A 12399-nucleotide genomic window follows, 5' to 3' on the forward strand; every position below is an offset into this window, starting at 1 on the left:
TCCAGCACTTCAATACTGGGATGTTGACTTGGAAACATCTCTGTGTTTTGGAGAGCTCAGTCCTTACCAGTCACTAGCTGTGTGATCTTGTGCAAGTGACTTTAACTTTCTGACTCTTGGCTTCCTTCCCTGTACACTAACGGTAAAATCCGCCCCCCTCACAATGTTGTTATGCCAATGATAGGACTAAAAGTACATGCATGAGCACACCACAGGAGCTTTGTAGTCAGTGTTCCCCTTTCCTCAGAGAAGAGGCCATTTTTCTGTGGTTCTCTTAGTGCCACTCTCTGCCCTACCCTACCTCCAGGGTCCACCCTGGCAGGGAGCACAGAGCATGTCCTTATAGAAATGTTTGTTTCCATATCATTAGCCTCACTCGATCCTCAAGAAAACCCCTGCATGGGTGGGCTTGGTGGCCCCAAGTGCTGTTCCTGATAGTCCTACCCCCTCATCTCCCAGGTACAGGATGGATTATACTTTCTTTCTCTCTCTCAAGGTCAGTGTGGCCACATGACTTGCTTTGGCCAATGGAGGGTGAGCAGAAGTGTCTGACACCGGTCACTTCAGGTGGGCACTTTAAGAGCCAGTACACACTTTATCACATCTCTCTTTTGTTCTGATACCAGCAGCTGGCAATGCTCGAGGCAATGCCCATTCTCCATCAGGCTGACTGTGATGAGTAGCAGTCACAAATATGAATGAGAAAAAAATTACACCTTTGGTGTTTTAAGCCACAGAGATTTGAAGTTGTTGGCTACTGCATTCTAGCCTGATGCAATGGGACAGACTTTATTCCCATTTGAAGCATCAGGAGAAGCGGCTTGTGTACAGTCACACAGAGGGTTCCTGGGACCAAGGACAAGGCTTTATCTGAGGGAGCATTTTGATTCTTTCCAGAGGGGGGGAGAGAGAGAGAGAGAGAGAGAGAGAGAGAGAGAGAGAGAGAGAGAGAAGAGGTAACTGGAGCCCTGAACATACTCTCCCTGGTGCCTCCCTGCACCAGGAAGCGAGGCACTCCCTGCAATAGGTGTTTACATCAGCAGGGCTAGGAGATCGATTGTGGCAGCCTGGTGAGTGGAGGGAACCGGGTTCTGAAAGTTGTGTTCTCAGGAGGACCAGGTGTTCTAGACTCAACTCCACAACAGAGTCTCAGGGCTCACACATATCCTGTCTCAGGAATTTCTTTCCTTCATTAGTAAATCTTACTCCAGGAAAGACCGTGGGACTCATTCATATAAGATGTGCATGAGCAATGAGACCAGGAAGAGGCTACTACGTTACACAGCATCACTGCAGCAACAGCTGACTGATACACTCATCTATCCAATAGTCATTCTTTCCTTTTCCTTTATCTTTTTTAAAAAATTATTTATTCATGAGAGTCACACACAGAGAGGCAGAGACATAGGCAGAGGGAGAAGCAGGCTCCATGCAGGGAGCCCGATGCAGGACTAGGACTCGATCCTGGGTCCCCAGGATCACATCCTGAACCAAAGGCAGACACCCAACTGCTGAGCCACCCAGATGTCCCTCCTTTTCCTTTAGACACAGAAACCTGATTTTATTCTGGGGCATACTGTGTCTGGGCAGGAGATCACATTTCTCAGCCATCCTTGGTCTGTTGGATGGGACTCTTAGAAAAGGTCCCTAAGAAGGGGGGGACAGAGATTTCTCTGAGGGCCCCCAAGTGCAAGTTTATGTCTGGGAGCAAATTGGCATCACCCAGCACCTAGCACTGTGTTGCTTTCCCAGCACTGGTAGTGGACAGCTCTGAGCCCTCGGGGTACTCTCTGGGCCACCTTCCAGACCAGCTTTCAGCTCAGTTTATTATCAGGGTAGCCTGAAAGATCTTTAGGGATTATCTAACCTGCTTTTTAAAAAATTTATGGAACTAGGGTCTGAGACAGGGAGAAAATTATCTCAGGACCCACACCGAGTCATATGCAGGGCTAAGAGCAGAACTTGACCAGTTCTTGACTCTCCCCCATATCTTCCTGACTTACTGAATAACTACACAGTTGGGGTGAGACGGTAGGAAAGGTGGCTGGGAGCCCTGATTCTGACATAAGCTACCTGGATTCCTAGGGAGCTGGTACAAAGCTCGTCACCCTGTGGGGATACTAAGTGGTGGAGGGAAGAGCCAATCTCCCCCAGTCCTGCCCTGGAGCGCTTGGCTGAGTTAGGTAGACTCAGGTCCATCAAAACACCTTACCAATCCTTCATGTACAGTTTCTCCCAGCAACTCCTCCACTTCACCCCTTCCTAAACCAGTGCCCTGGAATGACATGGGTTTCCCGGGTTAGAGCCCGGGGAACGTATGTGGACTTGTTTCTTGCCCAGATCCCCTTTACTGGGCCAGTTTACCTGTCCCCTAATGGACGTGATGTTGCTGCTAAGGGTGCATTGCTTAACCTTCCTCTGGAGAACTGCCCTCAGCTCATAGGACCCACTCGGACCAGAGTTGCTTGAGCACATTAGCCTTTACTGACCTACCCACATCCCCAGGGGCAGCCAGCAGCCAACCAATGACTGACACTCTAGAGCAAAAGCCAATCCTCCAGGCCCCAAGTGAGACTAACTCTGTGCTACTCATGCTCCAGAGTTCCCTAGACTATCAGGTTGGAATGAGACTCCAGTTAAAGCCCCCTCTTTGCTTAGCTCCTTCTTCTGTCCAAGTCATTTTTCACTTCCTCGTGCATTTCTCTTGAGGGCTCCCCCTCCATAAATCCACCTGCCCCTGATTCCCCACACCAGGTTCTGCTTCTTTAGGAAACGTGGAAGCTGCTTCTTCTTCCTTTGAAGCGTGGAAGCTTCTGAGCATTCTCCTACCTTCCAAGTTCGATGTACCGGGAGAGGGCCACAGAGGGCTCTAAGCTTAGCAGCAGGAAGTCTGTCCCACTGAACAGAACTGAGATTTCATCAGAGTGATGCTTAAGCAACAGCCTTCATTGATCAAATATTGAGTAGGCATCCTCTACATGCCTAACAGCTGCTTGGCACTGGAGAACCTGGGGGTCCTATGCTGACCCTCTAAATTAGGGTTCTCAACCACCCCTCGGTTCCTTTTAGGGCAGCTGCTAAATGGCAATCAATGGAGTACACGGAACCTTGGAAATGCTTTAATTTCTTTTAATGTATAACAGTTACGCCTGAGTTACAGAGGAAGCGCTTACAAGCAGGTAGTTAAAGCAAATGCCAGTTTCTCTTTCTAGTCTACTACTCCATATAGCTGAATAAATTATGGTGCGATTATAGTTAAACACACACCCTTGTGCCCACAGGCCCACGCACACACCCCACTCACACTCTCATGCACACACGCTCACTTCCAGATGGAGGAATATGGCTGTGAGTCAAACACGGAAGCAACCAAGTTGCAATTACTAGGAAGAAGGAATGATCTAGAGTGCTATGTAGATATTTCCCAGGTGGGGGAATTGGCCATGTTAGAGTTGACAGAAAAAGCATTCAATACACAGTTGTCTCTGAGCATTTCAAGAAGGCGGCCAGAGTACCCCCCTCCCCATTTGGTCTTGGTCAGGTGCCTTTGCAGGACAGAGCTGTCAACCTCAAAAAGCGTCCAGTAGTGAAGGGCACATTGGGAGCTTGGCGAGAACGTCAACCTGAGAGAGGCCCCAGAGAATGTCTTTTTTGGGCAATCATGGAATTTCACCAAGTTCCAGGATCCAAATCTCAGAATGCTTCACCAGCTCCATCGAAAACTACGTTGGATCTCGGTGGAGTCTGGGCAAATTCTGGGACCTGTTCTGCTCTCAAGCCATAGTCAGATTGGAAATCTGACCTTCTCATTTTTTCTTCTGGGCAAACCTCCCTCTTCATCCTTCTTTCCTTCTCTCTCATTCCTCTATCTCTCTTCTTCATGTTCTTCTGGCAAAAGAATGGCAAAGGTAAATCAAGTAAAAAATAAGAGTATAAAGCATAGCTTGGTTCTTACACATCACTTTTTTTTTCATAGCAAGAGAGAAATACCAAATGAGAAAACAAAGCAATAAAAATGAAAGAACCCAACAGAGCCTGGAATGTATAATCTGAAACACACAATATGCAGATATATCCCTACAGATGGTCCCTGGCACTAGCACGACACACACTGTGGGAGTTTTCTTTCCTTTTTTAGTATATATATATATATTTATATAAAAGTCAACTTCCTATAAACGAACAGCACATCACCACATTTCCAACTAATGTACAATGAGCTCAGAAGAGGGACCCCCCCCCCAATAGGTAGGACCGACAGCTACTTGTGATAAGTTGGAGGAAACATCTCTTATTTTGCTACGGATTCTATTTACAGGAATGGATGGGGATTGTTTCTGGGCCACTGGGTCTGGCCACTGGGATTCAGGCCTTCTTTCTCAGGCTGTGGTCAATCCTCAAGAATTTGAAGCCTTGTACCTCTTGTCCCACGTTCTCTCTCTGGTTGAAGTTGTGAGCTGCCAGCACAAAGACTGAGTTTTATGGACTGAGTTGGCTAGACACACTAGTACACAAGGTTTTAGGGAAAACCTGCCAGGGTCAGGGTCTCTTTCTGAGGGGGGTGGGGCTCCAGGGGGAATGAGTCCCATTTTCTACCAAGATGGTGACTTGGGAGAACTCCAGAGAAGATGGACATCATGAGAAGCCACTTGGTTTATTCTCATTTCATCACAGGGAGCAGATATTTAGGATTGGTCCTAGCATAGGAATGTCACCTCCTGAGGGTGAGGCTTGGCTGTTTTGATGTCACCTGCCTGAGAGCCCTGCTCCTGGGTATAGAAGGGGACTCAGATGATTTCTGAGCCAGGCCTCCAGGGGGAGGATTGACCATTCAAGGAATGTAGATGAAGACCATGGTTGATCTTAAGAGCTGCTTCCTGGCTGTGATGGTTACAAACATAGGGACTGGGTCACCGAGGGACGACACAGTCTTCCTGTCTGCCCAGAGCTTGAAGAACCAAAAGTCTGCAGTAGATGCTCCAGTTGAAATCTTGGTTGAAGTCCATGGGCTACACATGTCCAGGTATCTGCTACCACCAAAGAGTTTATTTGTCCCCATATATGTATAGGTTCTTCTAAACCAGAGATATGAGCCACCCTGGCCACGGTCCAGGACAGGCTTGATAGTACCAAGTCTGAAGATGAGAAACAGGTGAGCATTTGTCACAGAAGTGGCATCTATGCAGGAAAGTGTCCTAGCATCTTGCCAGTCCATTTCCCCAGTAGGGAGGAACTCAGGTTGACTCCCAAAGCAGCAGCCCTTCCCTCCGGGAATGTCTTGTCAGCTTAGAGCAAGCGGCATGGGTTGAGTAAAGAGGTGGCCTCACGTGCCCAGGCGGGGTCAAGCAATCTGGCCCAGTCTCTGTGGATTTAGGGCTGTGTCTCCCTCACAAGTGCCTTTAACCTAGCAGCACTTGATAAAGGTGATCCAAGTGTAGATTATAATGATGGTGATGGTGAAGATGAATATAATTCTGATAAGTAGGTGAAGGTGGCGGAAAGTCCCAAGGGAGGCATAGTCAGGGGCTTGAACCATTCCCCAAAGATCTCAACTTTTAAAGAGAAGGGATATGAGGAAGCCATGGGTATGGCCAAGGAAGGTGGCTTTCCCCGATTCTTTGGAAGCTTTGGCATCCCCAACCTGTCCAGGAGAGGTGGCCTGAAGACTGGCCACATGTGTCCCCACCTCACTGTGCTGGATGAGTAGACAGGGCCCTCTCAGCCTAGAGTGGATCAACACTGAAAGGTGCCACTATCAGTGGGACAGGGACATGCCCCCTTCCCCCAAACGTTAAGGGGAATTGGTGGCCTTGTCTTAGGTAAGCTGTCCTTGCTGGTCCAAGAACCCTCCTCCAGAGCTCCAAGGGAAGTTCTCTGCACCCCAGCAGCTTAAAGGGTAGATGGAGGTCCCCCTCGCAGAGGGTTGGGCATGCAGGGGACAGGCTCAGGTCTCTGAGGGAGGCTTTGTGAGAAACTGCAGCTCCATGGATTGTGGACTTGAAGGCAGAGCAGGAAAGCCTTTGGCAACAAAGGTCTGCTGCCCACAAACAGAGGGACCCCAGCTACGAAGCCCCCTTCTGAGCCTGCCCTATGCCTCTTTACACAAGACTTGGTCTCCTTCCCCTCCCATGTGATTCAGAGAATGAGAAGACTGAAGGGCCCATGGGCTCCACAGGCCCCGCACAGGCTGGGCAAGGTTGGAATTTGGGCTTCAGTCTAGAAGCCTGCTGCCTCTGGGTGCCTGGGTTGGGTCCTTGCACCCTTGGCGGCCCACTGCTGATGAGCCCTGCCCCCTGGGTACCTCTTCCTGCTTTTTCTGGTACCCCTACCTGGGCTAGATTCCTCCCCTACACCCACCAGAGGTGTGTATGGAGGGTCCTGGAGTCCTCAGAATTCCTGGGTGATCCTCCTGGGAAAACCCCAGGGCGAGGGTCCCCTCTCTGCTGGCACCCCAGCATCCAGAGGAGGAACAGGCTATGCTTCTGGCCCTGGGTCAGAGATCCAGCTGGGAGGGCTGGCTCCCAGCACTTCCAGCTGAGAGTGGCCCTGCGAGCTCCACCCCCACCTCTGGCCAGGGTACTCACTGGAGTTGGGTCCAAAGGGCTCCAGTACCTCATCCCAGACACCTTCCTCCTTTGGGTGCCCAAGGTGCTCTATTCAGGGTGAGCTTCCATTTCTGTGCCTGAGATAGCACAGAGGCCACGACAGGATTTGACTGGGGGGAGGACTGCAGGCTGACCAGAAACCCTCCTGGGGAGAGAGTAGAGGGGGAGACTCCAAGGGGGTCACTCTGGGTGCCTAAACATAGGTGAATGGTAGACTGGCTGCACATCTCCAGAGGGCTGGCTATGAGGAGGGAATGGGCTTTCCTGGCCTCGTGGGACCCCAGGGCGATGAAAGGACTGAGGCTGGGAGGCTCGGGGACCAGTAAGGGTTGGGCTGGGACTTGGTCTGGGGCAAGTCGCCCCAGGGGCCCTAGTAGGCCTGGCCAGTTTCCACAGGCAGGAGTCCCAGCACAGCAGAATGCTCCCCGAGCTTCATACGGCGCTGTGTGGAGAGGCTCACGTTTTTGGCCAGGTAATCAACAGCAGCTGGAAAAAAAAAGAGAGAGACAGAAACTCCTAGAAACTGAGGTTCTTTTTGCCTATTCTTCCATTTGTTACACATCCATCCATCCATCCATATGTACATAATTCATTGATTCACCCATTCACCCGTCTGTCCACCTATCCATCTGTCCATCCATCCATCCAACCATCCGTTCACCAATTCATCTGTTCACTCGTCTGTCCATCTGTCCGTTTGGTCTTCCATCCATCCATTTATCCATTCATTGATTCATCTGTTCACCCTTCTGTACATCCATGCACCTTTCTTCCATCCATCCATCTGTTTGATTCATCTGTTCACCCATCTATCCACTTGTTCTTCCGTCCATCTCTCCATCCATCCATGTATCCATTCATTGATTCATCTGTTCACCCTTCTGTCCATCTAGCCATGCTTCTGCCATCCATCCATCCATCCATCCATCCATCCATCCATCTCTTCATGAAGCTCTTTCTCTTACCTCCTCTCAAACCATTCAGCAAATATTTACTTAACCCTTATTATTTGCCCAGCTCTCTTGTAGGTTCTATAGGGAGGATCCATGTTGCTGAGCAAAGACTTAGTTCCAACATGCCTGTACCTACGTCTGCTATGGGGGACGTCCATGAATCCCCTGGAGCCCAGGTAGTAACGAGGGCAAGGTCCTTCTGCCTTCTTCAGGCCCTGAGCCCAGTCACAGATGAGGCAAAGCGATATCCCTTACTCAAAAGCAAAGCAGCTTTCACAGTTGAGCTGATGGGGTCCACGTGGAAGGAGGAGCCAGGACCCTAATGTGCAGGGAGCTGAGACCTTTAGCCTCGAAGTTCTGACCATCCAGAGGAGAGAGATGAGTCTGAGGGTGTGTACTTGTGCGTATATGTGCACAGTGGAAACAAAAGTCTCTGCAAGGGGCACTAATGTGAACATTCACACGTGAACGATGCTCACACGTGTACACGTGGGTAGATGCGGGCAGCTGTGTGTACCTGTGTGAGTACAGCAGTGGGAATGCCTGCGCAAGCATGGGTAGCCAGGTACAGGTGAGCTGCACCTAAGCCAGGGACACGTGTCGATATACGTGTGTGTGCAGGCGTGACTGCTAGGTCTGTGTGTGCACGTGTTCTGTCTTGACTCTACGAACTGCAGAGATGCTACCTCCTACGCTGGAACCCGTGGCTGTGGCCAATCCAACTCCTAGGATCTGTTGGATCCAGAGGTGACAAGAAATGTAACGAGTGCTGCCTTGGAATCACGAGGCCTGGCCCAATATTCTCCTGGTCACCTACCCCCTGAGGGGCCCCATGGGTAGAGCCAGGAGGTGTGGGAATGGCCAGTGGGCAAGGCCCAGGGAGGCATGGTGGGCAGTATCAGTAATTGAGGCCATATCCCCTAGGGGTTCAGATCCCACACCCACCAACTTTCAGTGTATGATCTGGGGCACACCAGCTCGCCTATCCAAGCCTCAGTTTCCTTGTCTGTAGAATGGGGATGATGATAGCACCTAGGTCAAAGAATTGTGGGGACGAGGTGAGAAAATGCATATGAAGAGGTTAGTCAGCACTGCGTCTGGTACATGGTGAGCTCAAGGGCCTTGGGCTCTCATAGGATTGGGATTCACTGAGCAGACGGGACCTTTGATGGCGGCAGGGAGGAAAGGAACAGCAAATGGAACAACTCAGAGTCCAACTATCTCTTGTTCATGTGGCTTTGGGCAAATCATGCTGCCTCTCCAGGCCCATTTCCTTGTCTGTAAAATGGGTAGAACAAATCCCAGCCTCCTCAAGGGCTCTTATGAGGATCAAATGAGATGATATGTTTTCGGATGCTGGGCACAGAGGGCTCAGGGATTGCATCCAGATTCCCAAAGGATATGCAAATGTCCTGGGGTTTTTGGAGTGCCTGGCTGGGCCCTGTGTTCCTGTTTCCCAGGCTCTAGGGCTGGAGCTGAGCCCCTGGGTGCTGCCCCTGAAGTCAGTCAGCCTTCAGGCTTCCAGCGGGTAGCACAGAGGTGGTGGTGGCCAGCCTTGCCCTGCCGTGGGTGTGCCCCTTGCTTCAGGTGGAAGTGTAAGAAGCCCAGATCCCTGGCCTCAGGGGGAGCCTGCAACTCAGGTGTCTCGTCTCTGCTACTTGGAGCAGGTCTTATGTGGGTCCCAGGGCCCCGACCTGACCTCAATCGAGCCTTGCCCTCAGCTTTGAGGAAGCTAATGCGCAGAGCGGCACCAGGAGGAGAGGGAGGAGGGCGGGTGGGCACCCAGCTGGTGCTCTGGCCCTCCTGGTGCAAGCACTCCCCGTGCACTAGCTCAGTTCTGCGATCCCATTTTACGGGGGATACGGCCAAGGCTGCGCCCTAAGGTGCCGTGTAACTTGAAAGGTCACTTGGCTGTTAGGTGGCGGAGCTGGGATTGAAGCCGGGGCGGGGGGGGTCTGATGCCAAGTCCCAGCCTCCTCCATGCACACTTCACCTGCAGCCTCCTACAGAACAACCCCTGGCATATGCACCGTACTTTAGAGGCTACTCTGCACCAAATCCCACATTGGCCCCATTTTCCACCCCAGGAAATGATAACCTGCTGCACATGACCAAGTCAGGTGACCTTTCCCAACTCACCGGAGGCTCCGCCTACATCCCCCTCATCCCTCTGATTCTACCTCTCACCAAACTCTGTGCCAGCCCCTGCAGCTCTTCCTGGGGTGGGGGTGGTGGAAAGGCGGCCGCAGTCTCACTTAACCTCTCAACAGTCTCATGCATTAGGGTACAGCCGTTCCCACTTTACCAAGGTGGAAACTGAGGCACAGCAAGATCGCCGACTCACAGGCAGGCACAGCACATGAGACGGAGGAAGCCGAATTCGTCCCGCTTGTGCCTCTGGTCACTCGGTGTCATCCTTTTTAGCATCTCCGGGTTGCCGGCCAGGGCCCAGCGCACAGTGGGCTCCAGGCTCCGTCAAGGCGGGCAAAGAGTCACCAAGAAACCCAACTACTGATGACCAGCCAACTTCAAGGGCACCCTTCGTGCCGCAGAGCCTGCCTCTCCCTGGGGTCGAGCCAGGGGCCGGCGAGGGCAGGGCTGTGACATTTCTCATTACAGCCTCTGTCAATGGCCCCGCCTGTCCCTCTGTCTCTCCGCGTCCCTCCTCTGCCTGGTGCCCGCGCCTGGGCTCGAAATGTCTCAAATTAGATTAATCGGGAGTTGGCAGGAGATGCCAACCAGTAAACAAATCTCAGCCGTCAGCGCCTCGTCAGCCTGCGGCCCCAGAGGAGGACCCTTCTAGACACAAATTCTTATTAGACTTGTCAGATCTATTAAAATTCTTTTCACACTTCTGCGTTCTATCAGCCCCATCATTAGTACGGCCCTGGCCTCTGGGAACACCGGGGCCGTATTAATCTGCCGTGTGCCCCCTTCCTGCCCCCTGCCCCCACCCCCTCCAGGGACAGGAGAGACAGACAGATGGACAGATGATGGCCAGGAACAAGAGAAGAAGGTGTAGAGGTGTCCCTGGGAAGACAAGAGGCCCGGGGAGAGGGGAGGACTCTCCCGCGGAGGAGTCTGGCCACATGCACGCTCCCCGCACACCTGCGAGGGAGCCTCTCTGAGGGCGAGGCCATAGGCGTGGCTGTGTTCACGTCCATGCGGGATCTCAGGCAAATAACCTCTCTGGGGTCCATGGCCCGGTCTGTCCAGGAGGAATAACCTGGACACCACACAGGGCAGCCACAAGGGCCCGGCCCACAGTAGATGCTCAATAAACCCTGAAGCCACGTACAGAGTCACACATCCGGGAACGCTCAGGAACAAATCTGTGTGTGTGCGGCTCTTCACGCACAGGTGCCTGCGAGGTCCTGAACGTGAACCCGCACAACAGAGGGCCGAGGAGCGTAGAATTACTGAGTGTCTTAAACGAGTTTGTGGTTTGGCCAAAAGAGAACCGGGCTGGAAGTCAGGAGGGAAGTTCGGGGACCTGGAGTCCACCGTTCACCTGCTGTGTGACCTGGGGAAGGTCCCTAGCCCCTCAGCCTTAGCCTTGCATCTATAACCTGAGGACAAATGATAACCTGCTGCACGTGGGGCTTTGACGATGGCGTGAAATGAGGAACATGCAACCTGCCCAGTGCCCGGTGGGCTGAACTCACGCACGGGACTGGTGCGGGTGGACCGAGGTGCACACAGAGGCTGTGTGGGAGGTGCACCTTTGCAGGTGGACTGGGAGCCCGGTCATAGGTGTATTCCGTCGCCCGTGACAGGGGGTGTGTCCCTGACCCTGGCTGTCCCAGAACGTTAAGGGTGAGGAAGACGACACGATGGAAAAACTCTGGGTGTCTACTCCCTGGACTCTCACCTCCCAGATGGTAAAACCGAGGCTCAGAGGCAGGGTGACGTGGTGGTGGAATCAGTGGGAGTAGGGCCCCTCCCAGCCAGACCCTAGAGCCTATGTGGGGTTCCCTCTGGATAGGGCTGGAGGGTCAGCTCAGGAGTGCTCTGAGCCAGCCCTGGAGGAGCTGGGGAGGGCAGGGCTGGAGCTGGCAGGGGTGAGTGAGGAGAACGGGAAGGAGGGAGGGAGGCGAGGAGGGCAGCTGGCTCTGGCCAGCTTCTGGGGGAACAAACGCTCCTTTCTCGCCTCCTGGGCCCTTTCCCTTTTGATCCCCCCTCCCTTGCAGCCCCCGTGCTGACTTTGGGGTTAATTTTATTTCCGACTTGGGCAGGCACCCCCGGAGCAGGGCACGGGGCCCGGGTGTGACTAACGCCCGCCCCAGGCCGGGCCGCTGCCGCCGCGGAGCTGCTCTAAACTCTTTATCAAGAGCATGTGTGTCCCGCTCTGCCCGGGAACCCGGGCCGGGGCAGGGGATCGCCTCCGGGCCCCTCTGGAGACACTTGTGTGCACATGTGTGCGCGCCGCCCTGAGCCGTACCTGCACACACGTGCTGTGCCCCCTCACACCCTTGCTCCTTGCGCACACGACTCCGTACGCAGGCACCATCATACACACAGGCAACACCGTGCGTCCAGGCCCAGATGCGCAGCTACACACGGGGACTCACAGCCACACCTACGTGCACACCTGGCACACCCCCCTCCACATTTACACACTGCACATGGAGCATACCGCTCCATACACACGCACTCCAAAATATCTACACATCCACGGACACATGCAAGCATCTGTGCACGTCGGAGTGCACATGCGTAGGAGCGTACGTATAACCACGCACATCTACACACTCTTACATGCATCTGTACACACGCATACTTGTTTGCTCTACTCGTCCACAGAGTGACACACGCCCGTCACACATGTCAAACACACGGGC

General features: G+C 52.9%; 1 protein-coding gene across 3 annotated transcripts in view; it reads right to left on the bottom strand.

Annotated features, from left to right (window-relative positions):
• Positions 1–6385: 6385 nt before the first annotated feature.
• Positions 6386–12399, bottom strand: part of PAX7 (paired box 7) — a 97216-nt gene continuing 91202 nt past the window's right edge. For all 3 annotated transcript variants that reach the window (XM_041767340.1, XM_041767341.1, XM_041767339.1), the window contains exon 9: positions 6386–7091. In XM_041767340.1, the coding sequence (XP_041623274.1) occupies positions 6976–7091 (116 nt within the window). In that variant the 3' untranslated portion in view covers positions 6386–6975. The remainder of the gene's footprint in view (positions 7092–12399) is intronic.

This window comes from Vulpes lagopus, chromosome 8, assembly GCF_018345385.1.
Source record: "Vulpes lagopus strain Blue_001 chromosome 8, ASM1834538v1, whole genome shotgun sequence".
Taxonomy (NCBI): Eukaryota; Metazoa; Chordata; class Mammalia; order Carnivora; family Canidae; genus Vulpes; species Vulpes lagopus.